At 35.7% G+C, this 23,046-nt stretch overlaps 1 protein-coding gene across 2 annotated transcripts; it reads left to right on the forward strand.

Annotated features, from left to right (window-relative positions):
* Positions 1-3,253: 3,253 nt before the first annotated feature.
* Positions 3,254-21,812, forward strand: LOC123561698 (uncharacterized). Of its 2 annotated transcripts, none has more exons than XM_053552995.1 (4): positions 3,254-3,382; positions 3,853-3,994; positions 16,788-16,994; positions 20,317-21,812. In XM_053552995.1, the coding sequence occupies exons 2-4, from the start codon at positions 3,853-3,855 to the stop codon at positions 21,402-21,404; spliced, it is 1,437 nt and encodes a 478-aa protein (XP_053408970.1). In that variant the 5' UTR covers positions 3,254-3,382; the 3' UTR covers positions 21,405-21,812. The 2 variants fall into 2 exon arrangements, with proteins under 2 accessions (XP_053408970.1, XP_045210176.1); XM_045354241.2 differs by having other exon boundaries at positions 3,331-3,424.
* Positions 21,813-23,046: the final 1,234 nt, after the last annotated feature.

Raw genomic sequence — 23,046 nt, forward strand, 5'->3', positions numbered from 1 at the left:
TATCCAATAGATCATCTTAATATCAATTTGAATATTTTTTCGTTGCGTGGATATTGCCTGTTTAGGTGGACAGGTAAATTAAGGACGCAGTTATAATGTACAGTTTGATACCATTCTTATATGTTTTATGTGCGGTTTGCGTTCTGCGATTTCACAGAGGTATTAATGTCTTAGGTTCTTCTGTGTATTCTATTTAACTTTTTTTTTCACTCATTTGTATTACAATTCATGTATTGTTATACTAAATACAACATTTAACATTCCATTTTCGTCTAATTGATCTTCAAGAATGTTTTCACAGTATGAAAAACCGCTGTAAATTAAGGACGCAGTTATAATGTACAGTTTGATACCATTCTTATATGTTTGTTTGTATGTTGTTTTGGTTCTTTTTTGTAAGTTTTACTCTTCGTGACCCTGGAGAAACTAACATAATCTATCTATCTGCTTTTAAAGATAATCCGACGCTTTCCCAAACGCCTTTCACTTAAAAATTTTAGGATTGGAAGCGCGGATTACAAATAGCATATTCTTGAACCACGTGTACATACTTTTAGCTTCTGATGTTGCCAACATACTTTTATTTTCATATTATTACATAATGTGTATGTCAGCAAAGATTACTCTGTGTATACCACGTTATTTCACTTCACTGCTAGTGTTACAAACTAAGGATAGAAATTTTAAAACTTACTTACTTTAAATCCAACCAAAAAAAAAAAAAAAAAAGAAATAATATATCTCAACCAGTGATTGTATCGTATTGTTTAATTTCCTTCCGACGTGTATAATTGTATCAATCGTGGTAAAAATCTTTTTATCTTCAATTAAACAAGAAAAGCAATATTATTCAGCAGGAAAAAAAGAAGTCATAAAACACTTTCGAAATATACCACGTAAGGTGTAGATAGTATAGATCAATGTAATTACACAATCACTTATCCTACCTCATACAACTCATACATGTGACGTAACAAGCACATTTAGTGATAGTTTATTCTATTGTAGAATTATTAAAGTTTTTATTTCAAGAAATAAGCTGACAAAAGCATCTGAAACAGTGAAGCAAGGATAAACCATAAACAAACGAATATATGCTAGTTGTCTTGGTAAATCATACACAACCGAATATATGCTAGCTGTCTTTGTAAATCATACACAACCGAATATGTGCTAGTTGTCTTTGTAAATCATACACAACCGAATATGTGCTAGCTGTCTTTGTAAATCATACACAACCGAATATATGCTAGCTGTCTTTGTAAATCATACACAACCGAATATGTGCTAGTTGTCTTGGTAAATCATACACAACCGAATATATGCTAGCTGTCTTTGTAAATCATACACAACCGAATATATGCTAGTTGTCTTTGTAAATCATACACAGCCGAATATGTGCTAGTTGTCTTGGTAAATCATACACAGCCGAATATGTGCTAGCTGTCTTGGTAAATCATACACAGCCGAATATGTGCTAGTTGTCTTTGTAAATCATACACAGCCGAATATGTGCTAGCTGTCTTGGTAAATCATACACAGCCGAATATGTGCTAGCTGTCTTGGTAAATCATACACAGCCGAATATGTGCTAGCTGTCTTGGTAAATCATACACAGCCGAATATGTGCTAGCTGTCTTGGTAAATCATACACAGCCGAATATGTGCTAGTTGTCTTGGTAAATCATACACAACCGAATATGTGCTAGTTGTCATGGTAAACCATACACAACCGAATATGTGCTAGTTGCCTTGGTAAAGGATACACAGCCGAATATATGCTAGTTGTCTTGGTAAAGGATAAACAACCGAATATATGCTAGTTGTCTTGGTAAAGATACACACCGAATATATGCTAGTTGTCTGGTAAACCATACACAGTGTTGTCTTGGTAAACCATACACACCGAAATATATGCAGTTGTCTTTGGTAAAAAAATACACACCGAATATTATCCAGTTGTTCTTTGGAAAGGAACACAGCCGAATATATCAGTTGTCTTGGTAAAGGATACACAGCCGAATATATGCCAGTTGTCTTGGTAAATCATACACAGCAGAATATATGCCAGTTGTCTTGGTAAAGGATACACAGCCAAATATATGCCAGTTGTCTTGGTAAATCATACACAACCAAATATATGCTAGTTGTCTTGGTAAATCATACACAACAGAATATATGCTAGTTGTCATGGTAAACCATACACAGTTGTCTTGGTAAATCATACACAACCAAATATATATTATGCTAGTTGTCTTTGTTGTGAATAAAAATTTTACTTTATCTAAACTAAATTTCTTTTTCCACTCAATTATGAGAAAGAAAGGGAAGTATCTAATAGATATAAATACTTCTTGATACCTAACAAACGACTACACCGGATGCAACTCTACAAATATCTAAAAAAATCATTTATATTAACATCAACAACACTTTCATAAAATTCTTATTAATCTTGTAAAATAATGTTTGTTCATTCGAAGGACATAGAAATCAATTTCTAAACTTGGAAAACGTATATTCTATCTTTACGACGTATCCGCACTAGTTTAAAAGAATGATTCTAATGAAATAATTATATTTGTCGAATTTGTTGACATATTTACATAACATTAAAGAAAATATGGATAATTTAACCTTCAAATGCTTGACTTGTAATTGAACTAATTATCCTTTATCATGCTGAACACGATTTATTTTGCGATCAGTGTAGATCATGATCACCCTGCACATCTGTGCAGTCTGGTCATGATCTGCACTGTTCGCCATTCAATCAGTATATTTTTGGTAAGCACCCCTTTTAACAGTAAATGGTACTGTCCAAATTGAAAGATGGACAAATTCATTATAGAAATTCAGCAGGGTAAGGGTTATAAAAGGAAACTAGGAGTACGTGACGAGTGTTAAACAGATTCAGTCAAACCTAAGCTTGGTTTCAAAGGATCTTTTAATTAACTTTATAAACCACCTTAAAAGCAGTCCCTCTCGTGAGGATCTTCTTAGAGATGTTATTTAAAATAATCTGTATTTGGATATTTTATTTATTTTTACTGTAAGTCAGTAAATAAATCCTGACCAACAGCGGGCGAGAACCACTACTGCATCCTGTTTAAATAGATATACTGACTCTGGGGGATATAAATATTTTCGTTTCCATGATCTCAAGTATTTAATATTGGATGTTTGTTTATCCTTGAGCTTTATGGTGTAATTTATTTATTTAATTATTTGAACTTACAAACAATCTTCTTATTAATAGAATGTTTGTTAAACTGTTTGTGTATTTTGTCTACTGATATCAAGGTATCATTTTGGAGGCCTAATTCATACGTAGGACCGTATGATGTAGGAACAGAAATGATCTAACACGGTTATAGTTAAGGTATGTACATCAATTGGTACAAAGTTATTGTCTAGTGAGAAAGTAAGTAGAAAAAGTTTATTTTATAGATATTCGTAACATAGGTAGGATTCATCAGTTCGTTGCAATATCCTAATGCCATAAAAATTATCTCATCAAATTGAAAAATAACTTTAAATCCTATCAATAGATAAGTAAAGTAATTGTATAAAATGTTTAAAAATACGAAGAAGAATAAACGTTGTATAACTTCATCATTATTCAAGACAGAGTTATGGCTATTGTGCTAATAAAATTTTCTAATTGTCATTTATCGTATTATATTTTTTTCTTATCGTTGGCTTTTGTCATGAAAGAGGCTTCGTCGCTTTTCAGTGCACTTTATTTCAACGTGTATATTGATACGACAATGAAACATTGCATTTAGTCAACGAAATGTACTGATACAGTCAGAACTGAACTCTTAACGGATTTTTAAATTCATTTTTCAGATGGCTGCTTCAAAGCTAACTATCCTAAAGTTTGTTGGTTTTGCGGTTGGCCTAGCTGCAAAATTTGTGACAGGATCCATTTTTGTGTTCAACGTCTATCAAGATGCCATCAAAACCAATTTCAACTACACTCAAACGGAAGGTATGTAACCTCTCTTACATTAAACTTACTGGCGTGTAGTCGGTCCATATTTAGCAATTTCATTTACTTTAGAATACCAGAACGAATTTAGAGGTAGCTCCATCAGTCACACATGTACTAATAGTCATACAAGTACTACTGGTTATACACGTAAAATTGGTCACTTATTTGATATTAAAACAGAGGTGCTGATCAATGATTGTACTTTAAGTCTATTAAACTTGTATAAATCGTCTCTTATAGCCATATTTAATATAAGGTGTGCGCATTATTTCTTGCTTGCAATTAAGAACTTGTAATGATGTCATCACATGAAGATCCATACGGTAAAGCTCATCATATTGTATCATCTAAAAAAAGTGCTAAATAAGATTATTTCAAATGTGTTCCATATATACTTCTGTCTTTAAGCAGTGACTGAAAGTGTTAACCGCTATAATTTACTTTTATAGTTTAAAACCTCTGATATTATGCCGGTGTAGGGTGAAATAGTTAGACATGGAAAAAAGTGGACACCAGGTCATGTGCGCATGCGCTAATCTATATGTAGTTAATAGGCGGAGCGCGCTAAATATAATATCAGGGTACATCTCAAAACCTACCTAAAATCACTGGTTCGCCATTTGATAACTAGAGCTATCACTAAAGGTTATGAATGTACCCCCCGCATGCACTGACATAGTACATTGCAATCTGACGCACGCACACAAGATTGCATAATTATGTGGACTGTATGTATATAGACTGTATGTATACAGTATAGTAACAAAAAACAAAGTCCCATAACTATGCAGAATATTTACCTAAAAGAACGTAACATGCACCATGCACAACTAGGGTTGGTACTGATCACTTGTGTGAAGTTTCATTAAATTGTGTGCAAGGGTTCGGAAGATTAGGCGCGCACAAGATTGCATATGTAGACTGTATGTACATAGTATGTTAACGAAAAACAAAGTCCCATAACTTTGCAATTTTTTTTTGAAAGAACCTAACATGACCCATGCACAACTACTGTTGTTACTGATCACTTGTGTGAAGTTTCATTAAATTGTGTCAAGGGGATGAGGAGAGATGGTGCGCACAAGATTGTGTCTATGTATATAGTATAGTAACAAAAAAAAAGTCCTGTAACTCCGCAAAACATTTTTCTGAAAGAACCTAACATGCCCCATGCACAACTACTGTTGTTACTGATCACTTGTGTGAAGTTTCATTAAACTGTGTCAAGGGGATGAGGAGAGATGGTGCGCACAAGATTGTGTCTATGTATATAGTATAGTAACAAAAAACAAAGTCCCATAACTCTGCAATTTTTTTTCTGAAAGAACCTAACATGCCCCATGCACAACTACTGTTGTTACTGATCACTTGTGTGAAGTTTCATTAAACTGTGTGCAAGGGTTCGGAAGATTAGGCGCGCGCAAGATTGCATATGTAGACTGTATGTACATAGTATGTTAACGAAAAACAAAGTCCCTAACTCTGCATTTTTTGATCACTTGTGTGAAGTTTCATTAAATTGTGTCAAGGGGATGAGGAGAGATGGTGCGCACAAGATTGTGTCTACGGACAGACAGACAGACGGACAGACAGACAGACAACCTGAAACCAGTATACCCCACTTACAACTTTGTTGTTCGGGGGGTACAAAAACGGCCAGTAACAAATAAATATCCTCTGGATTCAAGACATTTAAGTTTCCGTGTATAAATTGGGCTAATATACTATAGCTGACTTATCTTAATACGGTGAACATGGATATCATCGCAAGGTCTAAAATAGTTTCTGGGTTTTCCAGGTTATATTTACCTAGATATAATGCTCAGCATGAAATATCCAGCGAATAGCGATAGTTTTGGGTTCGAGTCCAGTCAGAGATTTTTTTTATTTTGTCTTTTACTTTGTAATTGTTTCATGGTCTTATAATAACCCAATTGTAAAGAGTAAATTTACAGCATATTCGGTTTAAAGCAATAGTAATTTTGCCCAGTGGGTATCTATATATGCCATTTTTCTTTATTGTTTGAAAAGTTTTAATGATATGGGATTTAGATGAACAGAGTAATGTGAGAATGGCATGCCACTAGAATATAAATGTACAAATAATATACGCGTACATACATAAGATACACAGCTTAGGAATTAGTAGACATACTAACAATCCAATGGGAAAAAAGTGGACGTGTGAGGCAGAGATGAGGAATTGGTAGATATACTAATAATCTCTTGGGAAATATGTGGACACAACACATATGAGACACAGCTCTGGAAATGGTAGACACAGTAAGAATCTCCTGGGAAATAAGCGGACACAACATTGAAACACAGCTGGGTAACTTGTAGACAAAATAAGAATCTTGTGTGAGATTAGTGGACACGACATATAGGAGACACAGCTGAGGAATAAGTAGACATACTAACAATTCACTGGGACATAAGTGGACGTGTGAGCAGAGATGAGTAATTGGTAGATATACTAATAATCTCCTGGGAAATAAGTGGACACAACACACATAAGACACAGCTGACGAAATGGTAGACATAGTAAGAATCTCCTGGGAAATAAATGGACACGACTTATATGTAACACAGCTGAGTAACTGGTAGACATAACAAGAATCTCCTGTGAGATAAGTGGACACGCTATATAGGAGACACAGCTGAGATGAGGAATTGGTAGACATAATAAGAATATACTGGGAAATAAGTGAACACGATATATACGAAGTACAGCTGAGGAATAGGTACACATAATAAGACTGTCCAAGGAAATAAGTGGACATGATACATATGAGACACTGTTGAAAAATGTTAATAAGAATCTATTGGGAATTATGTGGACGCGATATATATCAGACACAGCTGAGGAAATGGTAGGCATAATAAGAATACAGCACTTATGTTTGATTAAGTGTATGGACTGTCAAGTTTACCTTACATCACATTTAAACATTTCTCTCCAGTATGTTTTTCATATTTGTATGTCAAGTTTACCTTATACAACATTAAAACATTTCTTTTCTCAAGTATGTACTTTCATGTTTGATTAAGTAGGTGGTCTCTGAAGTTTACCCTACATTACATTTAAATATTTCTCTCCAGTATGTTTTTTTTTAGTTTTTTAAGTGAACGGACTGTCAAGTTTACCTTACATGAATGAAAACATTTCTCTCCCGTATGTATTTTCATGTTTGATTAAATGTGTGGACTGTCAAGGTTACCTTACACAACGTTAAAACAGTTCTCTCCAGTATGTATTTTCATGTTTGGAATGGATATTTTGTTTTGTTTTTGTTATAGCGACATACGTTTGCGTTTTGAGAAATCAATTTCATTTTTTTAAGTTGCAACACTGCACACTATAAATGCTTCATACAGGTGAGTGATGTTAGAAATCAACTTCCTGATGTTCTAAAAGCAAAGCCCCTTAACAATGTCCGTATGTAATAATAAATACATGCAAAAGAAAAATACTTGCGACATACTCTGGATTTTTAGGGCCCGGTGGGTGGGTGGGGCGGGGCGGGGAGGGTGAAATACGTGAACCCATGGAAAAAGATGAGTAAATGATAGTTATAGACATAATAAAAATCTCATGTGAAACATATGGACACGATATATAGGAGGCACAACTTAGGAATATGTACATATAACATGAGACACATAATAGGAATTCACTGGGAAATAATTGGAAACTATAAATATGTGACACAGGCGACGAATATGCATACATAAAAAGAATCACCTGAGAAATGAGTGGTCATTTGAGATACAGCTGAGAAAATGGTAGACAAAAAAAGAAACTTCTGGGAAATAAGTGGACATGCTTTACATAGCTGAGGAATTGGTAGACATGTTAAGAATCTCCTGGGAAATAAATGGATATGATATATATGAGACACAGCTGATGAATTGGTGAACATAATACGAATCCGCTGAAAAATAAGACGACACGAAATATATGAGACACAGCGCTGAGGAATTGTTAGATATATTAGGAATCACCTAGGAAATAAGTGGACAGGATGTATATAAGACACAGTTGAGGAATTGGTTAACATAATAAGAATCACCTGAATAGAATATGGATATGATATATATGAGACACAGCTGCAGGATTTGTAGACATAATAAGAATCTCCTGGGAAATAAGTGGACACGATCTATATGAGACACAACAGAATTCGTAGACATAATTATAATCCACTGGGAAATAAATGGACACATGAGACTCAGCTGAGGAATTTGTAGGCATAATAAGAAACTTTTGAGAAATTAGTTGACATATGAGACAGAGCTGAGGAAATGGTAGACAAATAAGAAACTTGTGGGAAATTAGTGCACATATGAGACAGAGCTGAGGAAATGGTAGACAAATAAGAAACTTGTGGAAAATAAGGGGACATATGAGACAGAGCTGAGGAATTGGTAGACAAAATAAGAATCCCCTGGGAAATAAATGGACATATGAGACAGAGCCGAGGAATTGGTAGACAAAATTAGAAACTTGTGGGAAAAAAGCGGACATATGAGACAGATTTGGGGAATAAGTAGACAAACTAAGAATCCCCTGGAAAATAAGTGGACATATGAGACAGAGCTGAGGAATTAGACAAATAAGAAACTTGTGGGAAATTAGTGGACATATGAGACAGAAATGGTAGACAAATAAGAAACTTGTGTGAAATAAGTGGACATAAGAGACAGACATGGGGAATTGGTAAACAAAATAAGAAACGTGTGGGAAAGTGATCACATGTGACAGAACTGAGGAGGCGGTAGACACTATAAGACTCACATGTGAAATAAGTGGACACGATATATATGAGACACAGCTGAGGAAATCATAGACATAATAAAAAAAGTGGCCACGATATATATGATACCCAACCAAGAACTTGGTTGACATAATTAGAAAATTGTGGGAAATAAGTACACATAAGAGACAGAGCTGAGGAATGGAAGACAAAATAAGAAACTTGTGGGAAATAAGTGGACTTACGAGACAGAGCTGAGGAATTGGTAGACAAAATAAGAATTCCCTGGGACATAAGTTAACATATTAGATGGAGCTAAGAAATTGTCAGACAAAATAAGAAATTACTGTGAAATACGTGGACATGATATATATGAGACACAGCCGAGGACTTGGTAGACGTAAGATACTTCTGGGAAGTAAGTGGACATATGGGACAGAGCTGAGGAATGGAAGACAAAATAAGAAACTTGTGGGAAATAAGTGGACTAACGAGACAGAGCTGAGGAATTGGTAGACAAAATAAGAATCCCCTGGGACATAAGTTAACATATTAGATGGAGCTAAGAAATTGTCAGACAAAATAAGAAATTACTGTGAAATACGTGGACATGATATATATGAGACACAGCCGAGGACTTGGTAGACGTAAGAAACTTCTGGGAAGTAAGTGGACATCGGGGACAGAGCTGAAAAATTGGTAGACAAAATAACAAACTTCTTGGAAATCAGTGGACACGATATATATGAGACACAGCCGAGGACTTGGTAGAAATAAGAATCTTCTGGGAAATAAGTGGACATAATATATATCAGACACAGCCGAAGATGCAGTAAGCACAATCGAAAACTTCTGGAAAAAAGCGGACACGATAGATATGAGACACAGCAGAGGAATTGGTAGACATAATAAACTTCCTGGAAATAAGTGAACATATGAGACAGAGCTGAGAAATTGGTAGACAAAATAAGAAACTCTTTGGAAATAAGTGGACACGATAAATATGAGGCACAGCCGAGGACTTGGTAGACCTAAGATATATCCCTTGGGAAATGTAGACAAGATAAGGAACTTATAGAAAATAAATGGACATATGAGACAGAGCTGAGAATTTGGTAAAAGAAATAAGAATCCCCTTGGAAATAAATGGACATATGAGACAAAGTGGAGAAATAGGAAGAAAAAATAAGAATTCTCTGGGAAACAAGTGGAACAGAAATGAGGAATTGGTCGAGAAAATAAGAAACTTGCGGGAAATAAGTGGACATATGAGACAGAGCTGAAAAATTGGTAGACCAAATAAGAAACCTGTGGGAAATAAGTGGACATAAGAGACAGAGTTGAGGAATGGTAGCAAAAATAAAAATACCCTTGGAAATAAGTGGACATATGAGACAGGGCTGAGGAATGGGAAGAAAAAAATAAGAATCTTCTGGAAAATAAGTGGACATATGAGACAGAGCTGAGAAATTTGTAGACAAAATAAGAAAACCCTGGGAAATAACTGGACACGATATATATGTGATACAGCTGAAGAAACTTCTGGGAAATAATTAAACACGATATATATATGACACATCTGAGATGTTGGTAGACATAATTGGAATCTCCTAGGAAAACAGTGGACACGACATTTATAAAACACAGGTGATGAATTTGTTGACAAAATGAGAATCCACTGGGAAATAGGTGGACACGACATATTTGATACATAGCACAGGAATATGTAGCCTTGGGACAAGAGTAGACCTATGAGACAGAGCTGAGAAATTTACAGACCAAAAAAAGACCTTATGGGAAATAACTAGAAGCGATATATATGAGATTCAGCTGAGGAATTGGTAGACATAATAAGAATCCACTGGGAAATACGTGGACACGATATCCTCGGAAATAAGTGGACATGATATACATAATACACAGTTGATGAAATGGTTGACATAATAAAAACCCACTGGGAAATACGTGGACACGCTATTATATAAGACGCAACTGACGTAATGCTTGACATAATAAGAACGTCCTGGGAAATAAGTGGACATGATATATATGATACACAGCTGATGAATTAGTTGACATAATACGAATCCATTGGGAAATAAGTGGACACGATGTATATGAGACACAGCCGATGAATTAATAGACATAATAAGAAACTTCTGGGAAATAAGTGGACACGACATATATGACACACAACCAATGAATTGGTAGATATAAAAAGATAATCCCCTTGGAAATAAGTGGACATATGAGACACAGGTGAGGAATCGGTAGAAAAACAAGAAGCTTCTGGGAAAAAGTGGTATGATATATATGCGACACAGCTGATAAATTGGTTGACATTATTCTAATCCACTGGGAAATAAGTTGACAAGAAATATATGATACACAGCTGAGGTATCGGTAGATATAATAGGAATTACCTTGGAGAGTAGTGGACATATGAGACACAGCTCTAGAATTGGTACACATAATAAGAAGCCTCTGAAAAATAATTGAACACGATATATATGAGACACAGCTGAGGAATTGGTAGACATGATAAGAAACTTCTATGAAAAAGTGGACACGATATATATGAGACATAATAAGAATCTTGAAATAAGTGGACACGATATATATGAAACACAGCCAGTGTTACGTACTCGTTGCTTCAATTGACTTGGAAATGGTGTTAATTTCCTTGTGGAGGTCAATACTTCTACAGTTTTTGCTGTATTTTCTTCAGACTTCAAAGAAGTGATTGACATGTTAAGAAGCAGTGTCTGACATAAACATTTTTTGATCGGATACAAGATGGCCGACTGGCGGCCGTTTCAGATTTTATAATTTCCTTGTGCAGCGAACTACTTCTACAGTTTTCATTGCATTCTCTTCACACATCACAGAAGTACTCGACATAATTGTGCGCAGCGAGTGTCATAAAAGGGTTATTATTTTCCCTCGGACATAGACAGAATGTGTTTCCTGGTATGAAAGGTCTTTACCTGATGCAAGATGACCGTCTGTATCAATGTGCCATTTCGGGGGTATTTGTCATCTTCCATGACTGTTCTAGGGTCTTTCAATTCCACACCTGTACCTCATATATATTATGTCTTCCAATTCCTCAGCTTAGTCTCATATATATTGTGTCCACTTATTTCCCATTAAATTCTTATTATACCTACCAATTTCTTAGCTGTATCTCATATATATTGTGTCCACATATTCACCCGGAGATTCGTACTGTTTCTACGATTTAACTTATTTCCCAGTAGATTCTTATTATATCTACCAATTTCTCAGCTGTGTCACATATATATCGTGTCCACTTATTATGGCATTTCCTCAGATGTGTCAAATGCATGCGTGCTCACTTATTTTTCATGGATTCTTATTATGTCTACCAGTAATCCATCTCTTTCTCATATATTTCGTGTCTCCTTATTTCCAAGTATAAATCTTACTATGTCTCCCATTTCGTCAGCTGTGTCTCATATGTATCGTGTCCACTTATTTCCCAGGAGATTCTTACTACGTCTCCCATTTCGTCAGCTGTGTCTCGTATGTATTGTGTCCACTTATTTCCTTTGAGATTCTTATTATGCCTACTGTTTCTTCACCTGTGTCTGGCATATACTTCGTCCACATAATTCCCGATAGACTCTTATTAAGTATAGTATTTTTTCAACACTGTCTGATATACATCTTGTCCACTTATTTCCCGGCTGGAGAGTCTTATTATGTCCACCATGTCTATAGCTGTGTCTCTTATATATCTTTTCCACTTATTTCCAAGGAACTTCTTATTATGTATACCAATTCATCAGCTGTGTCTCATATTTATTGTGTCCACTTATTTCCCATGAAATTCTTATTATGTCCACCACTTCGTCAGCTGTGACTCATGTGTATTGTGTCCACTTATTTCCTATATTTTATCTACCTCAGCTATGTCTAATACGTCGTGTCCACTTATTTCCTACAAGATTCTTACTATGTCTTGCATTTCGTCAGCTGTGTCTCATATGTATCGTGTCCACTTATTTCCCAGGAGATTCTTACTATGTCTCCCATTTCGTCAGCTGTATCTTGTACGTATTGTGTCCACTTATTTCCTTGGAGATTATTATGCCTACTGTTTACTCACCAGTGTCTGGTATATACCGCGTCCACTTAATTCCCAATAGCCTCATATTGAGTATAGTATTTCTCAACAGTGTCTCATATATATGGTGTCCACCATTTCCTCAGCTGTGTCTCATATATATTGTTTCCACTTATTTCCTAGGAACTTCTTATTATTTATACTAATTCCTCAGCTGTGTCTCATATTTATAGTGTCCACTTATTTCCCAAGAAATTCTTATCAAATCCATCACTTTGTTAGCTGTGACTCATATGTATTGTGTCCACTCATTTCCTAGAAGATTCTTATTATTTCCACCATTTCTCAGCTGTGTCTCATATGTCCACTTATTTCCCAGGAGATTCTTACTACGTCTACCATTTCGTCAGCTATGTCTCATATGTATTGTGTCCACTTATTTCCTATATGATTCTTATTATATCTACCAATTCCTCAGCTGTGTCCTTTATAGATAGTGTCCACTTATTTCCCAGTACATTCAAATTATATCTACCTTTTCTTAAGCTGTGTATCATATATATTGTGTCCACTTATATACCCGGAGATTCTTACTGTATCTACGATATCGTCAGCTGCGTCTCATATACATTTATATCGTGTCCAGGGGTCCTCCGTGGCTGAGTGGTTATGGTCGCTGACTTCAAATCACTTGTCCCTCATCGATATGGGTTCGAGCCTCACTCGGGGTGTTGAATTTTTCGTGAGGAAGCCATCCAGCTGGCTTACGAATGGTCGGTGGTTCTACCCAGGTACCCGCTCGTGATGAAAAAATGCACGGAGGGGTACCTGGAGTCTTCCTCCACCATCAAAGCTGGAAGTCGCCATATGATTTATAATTGTGTCGGTGCGACGTTAAACCCAACAAAATAAATAAATATATATATTGTGTCCACTTATTTCTTAGTGGAATCTTATTATGTTTACCATTTACTCATTTGAGTCTCATACATATCGTGACTACTTATTCTTATTGTGTCTTCCAATCCCTCAGGTGTGTCTCACATATATCGTGACCACTCATTTTCCAGATGATTCTTATTATGTCTTCCAATCCCTCAGCTGTGTCTCATATATATTGTGTTCAAATATTTACCAGATAATTCTAACTATGTCTTCCAATTCCTCAGCTGTGTCTCAAGTATATCTTGTCCTCTTTTTTCTATGTCTTGTTCACTTCTTTCCCAGAAGATTCTTATTATGTCGTACAATTCCTCAGGTGTGTCTCATATGTCCACTTATTTCCCAGGTGATTCTTATCATGTCTATCAGTTCCTCAGCTGTGTCTCATATATATCGTTTCCAGTTTTCCCAGAAGTTTCTTATTATGCCTACCATTTCCTCAGGTGTGTCTGCTATATATCGCGACACTTATTAGTTCCAAATAGATTGTTATAAAGTTAGCATATTTCTGCAGTGTGTCCACTTATTTCCCAAGTGATTCTTATTATGTCTACCATATATATACCATAGCTGTGTCTCATAAATATATTTTATGTGGGCTGATGGTCTAGTGTTAACACACTTGAGTGTCAATCCAGAGGTCCGGGGTTCGGATCCTGGTTCAGACACTGGACATTTCTGAGATGCTCTTGAGTGTCTCCCACCTAACTAAGACGCCTGTACTGGTTCTTCCCGGGGAAGACGACTTGGCGTGTATCGGTTCTATACACCAGGCACGTCAAAGAACTTGACTGTCTATTCGCAAAGAGCTAGGCTAAGTTAGCCGGACAGGCCTGTATCTAAAATGATTTCTCTCTATCTGTTCTGGTGGCTTCATCTCACTCTGTCCCTCTGGTCAGATAGCTCTGTGTACCAGTAGAGGATAAATTTCGCGCCCTGTGCGGCTGCGTTTGCTATATGTAAAGCGCCTTTGAACGTGTTTATCATGAAAAGGGCGCTATATAAATATATTTGTTTATTTATTTATTTATTTATTTATTTGGGTTTTACGGCGCACCAACACAGTATTGGTTATATGGCGCCAAACAGGACTACAAATTTTGGTTCCACATCTCATTTACATCGAAATAAAAACATGAGGTATGGATTCAAATTTTGCATACCTGCTGGAATCACAGAGTTACCAAGTGTTAAGACTCTATTAGTCGCCTCTTACGATCATGCATGGGTAAGGCAGTGGTTCCAATTCTTTTCATACACAGATTGTCCCAGAACCACATGGGGCCTATATAAATCTAGTATAATAATAGCAACGTGTCCAATTATTTCCAAGATAATTCTTAATATGTCTACCAATACCGCATTTCTCTCTCATAGTATCATGTCCATTTATTTTCCAGTGGATTCTTGGTATGTCTACTAATTCCTCAGCTGTGTCTCTTGTATGTGTATATGTATATTTCATATACTTCTATATTCTTGTTGTATGCCATTCTTAGACAATAAAAGATATGACATATAGCTCTTAATGAACAATTGATACCCACTGGGCAAAATCACCATAGTTTGAAATCAAAAATGCTGTAAATTTCATGCAAAATGCCAGCGCCCTAGACAACTCAGTCACAAAGAGATATGTAAAATACAATGTCGATAAGAAAATATAACCTGAAAGAAAAACAAACAGAAAACCATTTATAGACCTTATGAGGATTTTTAGTCAGTCATACCAGTATATTAGCCCAATTTATACACGGAAGCTTAGATAAATATCATAAATCCAGCGGAGATTTATTAGTTACTGGGCGTGTTATCAATCTAGTCAATTTAGATTTTGAGATGTACCCTGAGGTTATATTAAGCGCACTCCGCCCATTAGCTATATATAGGTTTGCGCATGCGCATATGACCTTCTGTCCACTTTTTTCATGGATCCACTTATTTCACCCCACACCGGGCTTTGTAGCGTAGTATGTTTTGATTTCATTTGACATAAAATAACACCGTCCTAAACAGTATCACTACTATATGATTTGTCTGGCACATGTTTTATTATATGAAATTGCTCTCTAATACGACTATGTTTATTACATTAGACAGCTGGATTAAAAAGGTAATGGTAAAGGTAAAAGCAATATAATGGTGTTTGTGAAATTTAATATATTTCATAAGAGTTTGGCTAAATGCATGCATGACTTTATAATTGTCACTATTGGCAAAAATCAAGTACACGACCCTATCTTTTTTATTTGCTTAATTTTCTAGGTATATTCTGAAGTTTTGAAATATCAGAGTTTAATCAAATTCAACATTGTAGAAAAAAATTCGATCCAAACGTGCAGAACTACCTTAACAAAAGAGGTACTTACGATAATGAGAGTGAAAGAACACTTAAGAAATAAACTGGATCGGTTAAGCCAGTATAAGAAAACATTATTTTGTGTGGGGGGGAGGGGCGGTCTCATATGTTATCTTATTGAAAGAATCGCATTTTAATGGTCATCTGACAATTTTGGAATATGTGACAGCGGCATTTCTTATAATGGAAGCCTTGTAAAAATCAATAGCAGAGCCCGACTTTTATCCGTATAATCTTGCTGTGTAAGCACGCAAACGGTAAAATAATTATAATATAGAATTAGCGTGATGATTGTGTTATCAAATCCCATTGGGTGGTTATTGGATGATGAGTTTTTGTCAAATTCCTTTACATACTTCTAATGTCATATTGAAATGTTATTTCTTGGGACAGACAGTGTCGTCGTTTTAGTTTTAAGAGCTTATCTTATTATCTGGAATAATATAACGAATCAATAACTGCCTATCATTTGCGGCTTTCCGATTATTTGATGGACGTGCACATTTCATTACCTCCAATGTACAGATTTGACCTATCCCGCTCCAATAGTCTTCATACGAATATGTGAAAATCATACACTTATATTACTGCCAAAACTTAAATGTGATGTACATAATACTTTGTACTTCATTTTCGTTTCAGTTGAGTTATTGGCATCAATGCTGAATGCTGGTCTGGGTGTTGGATTTGTTCCCGGTATGTTCTATGACAAGTTTGGTCCAACATTAACTTCGGGTGCTGGATTGATAGTCTCTGTACCAGTGTATCTTCTAATGTGGAGTACAGTCAAATACACCAGTTTCTACAGCAAAAATGTTTGGCTTATGGCAATATACTTTCTTCTGGCAGGTAAGTAGTCATACCCATGCATTTTCACAGTACATAATTAATGTACCAACAGTAACAAAATCAATAGTAAATCCACAAAGCTCCAGGTTTTCATTTAATGCAATTAACAGCAGGTACTTTATATAAATACATTATAAAAATTCTTAAACTGTTAATAAATTAAGGTTTAGGAGTATATCATTAAAAACAGAAATATTTGGTCAACAAACAACATCTTTACCAACAATCTACCTGTCCATTACATGTTCTACCGTATTGTCACGTACGACTGGATATTTAAAATATTCTCAAAAAGTTGTCCCCCTTTAAAAAGGAATTCCATTAGTAACGAAATAAAAATAAAAAATTGCTGAAAACTATGTTCCACCTAGTTATGCGAAATTTCAGCACTGGGACGTTATTGCAAATGCATCAGAATGAAGTCTTTGAAACTGGTGTGTTTTCAAAGGTGTTGAACTGTCCGAAAATATGGCCCCTTTATGCAGTCCTTTTCCGGAATTCAAAGTATATATCAGTAAATTGACAACTGTTTTATAGAGTAATATACATGTCTTATAAGCTGTTCAATTTTCATGTACAAACAAGCATTTCTTTCTATGATTTGGATTATTTTTCTCAAAATATGGGGCAAACCATTAACGGGTACGAACCTCTGCATATCAAACATATTTCAGTCTTTCTAGTTGTGTTCGGGCTCCAGAGAGGCTGTATAAAATCATTTGTTTTAGAGTTTCGTAATATGGAAAAAAAACACATTCTCTTTATTTTTAATGTTTCCGAATAACAACTGTGTCAGATACAATCGGCAATTTCTAAACGGACTGAACTGATTGCTAATTTTGTTCTTCCGCGTTTATGAATTCGGGTCCTTTCAACTGTTTAATCAGAATATAATTGAGCCGTGCCATGAGAAAATCAACATAGTGGGTTTGCGACCAGCATGGATCCAGACCAGCCTGCGCATCCGCGCAGTCTGGTCAAGCTCCATGCTGTTCGCTTTTAAAGCCTATTGGAATTGGAGAAACTGTTAGCGAACAGCATGGAGCCTGACCAGACTGCGCGGATGCGCAGGCTGGTCTGGATCCATGCTGGTCGCATACCCACTATGTTGATTTTCTCATGGCGCGGCTCATATATGTATTATAAATGAATAGGTTTGAAAACATATTAAACCTTGCAATAAATCTAATGTGTTGTCTCCAAGGTCAGATGCTCTTGAGAAATGAGTGTGTGAGTGAGTTGGGTTTTACGGCGAATCGACACAAAATGGTCATATATCGCCGTCTTGAGAAATGAAAGTGTCCTTAAGTGTTCTTTCACTCTCATTATCGTTAATGATTTGGAAACCTGTAGTAATGGCAAACAAAATTGGAACGTGGAAGAATCATCAGTTTAGCCATTAAATAAACTTTATCTAAGTATGACCCATAAAATAGTGCACCTCCCTTTGATGAGTATTTTTAAAATTCCTACAATAAACCTACTTTCACTTAAAGTTTTCAGGGGGCATAGGTTCAAGCCCCACTGGGACCAAATTTACCCCCCCCCCCCCCCCACCCCCACTCTCCCTTATATTCCTTTTTTCTAGTAAGTTTTCATTTCAAGACTTATTATTGATTTAGTGCACAAATTTGAAAATGTTTCATTTGATAAGTGATTTCTTGCTGTTCAAAGTGAATTTACCTCTGGGCAGTGTTAGACATCTTTAAAATACTGAGTTATATGTGGTAAAAGTTCTCAATTTTGTCTTTACTCTTTAGATTATATATTGTGGCAGAAATGTAGGTATGTTTTACTTCTGTCCCAAGGTTATTTTTGAATGAAGTGAGCAAAATTTAAAACAGTCTTACAGGACTCGACCTTAATTTTTCAATTTTGGAGTAAGAATTCTGTCTCATTAAATCCTTTTACTTGAGGCACCCAAGAAAACAAATGATATTCCAGTTTTATTTGTGCTTTATAATTGATTACCTCTTTTGTCAAAATTAATGGTATAATGAATTCTCTGCAAACGTTTTGGACAGTGGCCAACACTTTGAAATTTGTCTCTACTTGAGCTTGATGAAATTTCAAAACGGCACGATAAAAGTGGTTTAAATTTTGCATACAAGTCTCTTACTAGATACAGTATATTGCTGTAACATTGTTTTGAACATTCAAAATATTCACCATTAGGTGGGTCATACCTTAAACCGAGATCAACTGTAAACTCAAACTAATTATCACATAATAGATTAAATTAGTTCGGTTTAGTTTAAAATTTGGCCCTTTTACTCCGAACCACGTGTTTTAACTGCCCGCCCGCTTAGCTCAGTAGGTAGAGCGTCGGTCTACGGATCGCGGAGTCGTGAGTTCGATCCTCGGGCGGGGCGTATGTTCTCTATGACTATTTGATAAACGAAATTGTGTCTGAAATCATTAGTCCTCCACCTCTCATTCATGTGGGGAAGTTGGCAGTTACCTGCGGAGAACAGGTTTGTACTGGTACAGAATCCAGGAACACTGGTTAGGTTAACTGCCCGCCGTTACATGACTGAAATACGGCGTTAAACCCAAAACAAACAAACAAACGTGTATTAACGTTAAACGTCTGCATTCGTCAGGTACACCTGGTATTTCGAGCCTTTCAGATATCATTCAAATGCCAGCAATCCAACAATGGCGAACATGCTTTCGTAACTACTACGATAATTTGTATGATAGATGGTTTTCTCTTAATAACAGCGTGTTGTTTTGATAGCATTCCGAGTATATGATGGCATTACAAAAACTAATGTTAAGAAAACTAAGAAAAAATATCAATACTAATTTAATATGTTGAATCGTTTATCAAGTTAATTATGTGGTAGCTTACGAAGTCATGTGATGCTTCTTTACATATAACATTATGTAAATGTCTTTACTTTGTATCGTCTCAGCTCTCCGTATTTGTTTTGAATTGTTTTTTGTTTTAACAATCTATATCAGTATCATCACGGCAGAATGAAGCTAAGGTATTTCCACAGATTCATGTTTAAACAACGTAGCATTTGGGGATATTCTGCTGCAATCAGCAGTTTCTTACCTGAGCCGTTCAGAAAAAAACCAGTATCTATGAAATTGTTTTGGGCGAGCCACGTTTCAAAAAAGTTAACATGAAATATCAGACTGTTATGTTCTCAGCTTGGATAAGTAATAAAATACAAAAACAGGACAGTGAATCGAATACTTCGCGATACAACTGGTCAGTTAGCTCATCAGACATTTCAAAACAAAGGTCAACATTATGATCTTTCAAGCTACAGCCGTCAATGCGACATGACTGATATTTTTCCTATTTCAGGCTTTGGTTCCGTGTTTACCTATATGGTCGCGTTAAACACAAACGTGATCAACTTTTCATCAAACCACACAGGCAAAATCGTAGGCTTTCTAAATGCTGTCTTTGCCGGAAGCCCGTCAGTTTTTGCAACTGTTTACTACAATCTGTTTACAACTGGAGACTCTACTATTGCGGAAAATCAGGATTTTGCCGGATTCATGTTGTTCCTTGCAATACTCTATGGCGTGGTGAACATTGTGTGCATGTTTTTCCTTCGAATTTATACAGATCCAGAAAATAAAGAAGACGTATCAATGACTTATTATAAGGACAAAAATGGGATTGTTTTAGACGAATTAACAATAGCTGTCAACGGAAAGTCTAAATCCAGTGAGAAGAGCTCCGAGAACCTCGATACCACGAAGGACACTCCTGACAATGAAAATGAACCTTTATCTGTGGCGCAGATATTGTGCAGTATAGATTTCCACTTGTTTGTGTGGATGTTTGCCTTTGCATCTTGTGTTGCTTTCGTCTATTTGACCAATCTGACTGTCACTTCAAAATCTGTTCATCTCGATCAGTACAACAACAAGCTGACACTAATTATACCCATAACCAATGCCATTGTCAGTGCAGCCATTGGAATATTGTCAGACATATTCAAAGACAAGATCCCTAGGCTCGTAATAGTCGTTTTAGGGTGTTGTGCTATTATTGTATCCCTTGTGCTCGTAATTGTATTTGCAGATAAACTGATACTGCTTATTGTAGCTACGGTGTTTACTGGCATAGGGGTTGGTATTATATGGAGCTTATGTCCAACAATAATGAAAGAAATGTTTTCTGTACAACATCTTGGTAGAAACTGGGGTATAGCATTACTTCTGTCAGCTTTGGTGTCATTTGGTATACAAGAAATATTTGGGACATTGTACGATAGTAAGGTGCCGGAAGGCGAGGTCAATATTTGTTATGGTATAAATTGTGTCCGTGAAGGCTATGGGGTGTTCATAGGAATATCTGTTCTTGCTTTTTGCATGGGTATACTTATTTTGATCCGTCAAAGATGCTGCAAGTGCGGATCCAAAACTGATATGCCAGTTTAATACGAATAGCAAATAGATTAGATCAAAACTGCCAGTTATTGTTGTAAAAACATCGGAACAGTAATAGGAAGTGCAAACAACGAAGAAGTTTAGTTTATTCAAGCCTTGGAGCACTTGTTGTTTTTCTTTACTCATTGAAATAATGATTGACACAAATGAAACGGTATCCGTCTGATTGAACTATTTACAGCATGTTCACACATTGAAACTTTCATTTGCAAATTTCTTGTTTTATTTTAACAGTTTAAAACTTTTAGATTATAAGTTTCCATCTAAACAAATTGAGAAAAGAGAACTGTATTGAAGCTATTGCTTAGCGAATATATTTAAAATGACCGGCGTCTTTTTAAGTAAAGACAGGGAGCGTTGCGTGATTAATCAGAAGAAAAAAGCCATGTATGTTGAAAATTGTTTACTTTTCATTATTTTTTATTTGAATCATTTTATAGATGTAATACAGGTCACATGTTAACTTTGTGTGAATGAGGACGACGCACAAGTGTCCTTTAGATAATATTGCAGACCCTGGTGTATTTGCCAAATATTTGCTGATTATTTATATTGCGCATAATGCTTTTTATCCAACCAAATCTTCTTTTTATCTGAAAGTTATCTTATTTAGTCAATATCCCTATACATCTTAGGTTTTGTGCGGAACTACTTTACTTTTGGCATAGTTTGTAAACTTAATGGAAAATTTGCAAAACTTGATCAAATGAGTTGAAAAACTACAGATATAAATGAACATTTTTCAATTTGTTATAAAAAAATACACGGTAAACACTTTGAACACGCTCATGATTTCTTTACAAAAACGAAACTGGAATAAAATGCAAATCATTTCATGATTAAAATTATCACTGTCACTGCGTGATTTCAAAACTATAAACATCTTATCTTCTACTGACATGATAAAAACAACATTGACCTGTATTTTAATGAAAGCGATAGAAAGTTCTATATCCTTTCCGCAGCCTTAACATACTAAAACGTATTAGCATCTGATGGCCCTTTCACGCTTCCGTAGAAACAACATTTATTACACGAAACTTATTTTGAAAATATTTCTAAAATGTCTAGGTCTGCAGCTCTCAAATACGGTTATATCTTACATCTGAGGCATATACTGACACTCTCAGACAACATCAAAAATGACATTTTGAGCGATTTGATGAAGTTCCAAAATTATCAATGTACCCTTGGTCCGTTACGGACCCCTGTGGGATTTCTGTTTATCCAGAGCTCAAATATTTTTTCATAGATTAAAAGCTGACATGCTGTACTAAAGCCCAGGTAATTTCAATTCGTAATAAAGTGCTGAAAATTGGCTCCCCAATAGCAAAAAAAAAAAAAAAGAAGTCCGCGCGCATACATTTAGACGGGATGACCCCTGCGCGTGACCCCTGACTATCTACGAACCAAAATGCGGCTTTCGTTTCAAGTTTAGCATTTCTACTTTCATTTTATTTACTTCCGGAAATAGCTGAAGGTCGAGTGACGTCATTTTCTGTGTTGTCAAAAACATACATATACCTGGCGAGGTTGCATAAATATGTGCTGGCCGTCCTTAGGTTATATGTCACCCCTCTCTCACAATATGTTTATCAAAGTATAAAACCAGTATATCCTGCATCCTGCATTT

This window comes from Mercenaria mercenaria, chromosome 10 (genome assembly GCF_021730395.1).
Source record: "Mercenaria mercenaria strain notata chromosome 10, MADL_Memer_1, whole genome shotgun sequence".
Taxonomy (NCBI): Eukaryota; Metazoa; Mollusca; class Bivalvia; order Venerida; family Veneridae; genus Mercenaria; species Mercenaria mercenaria.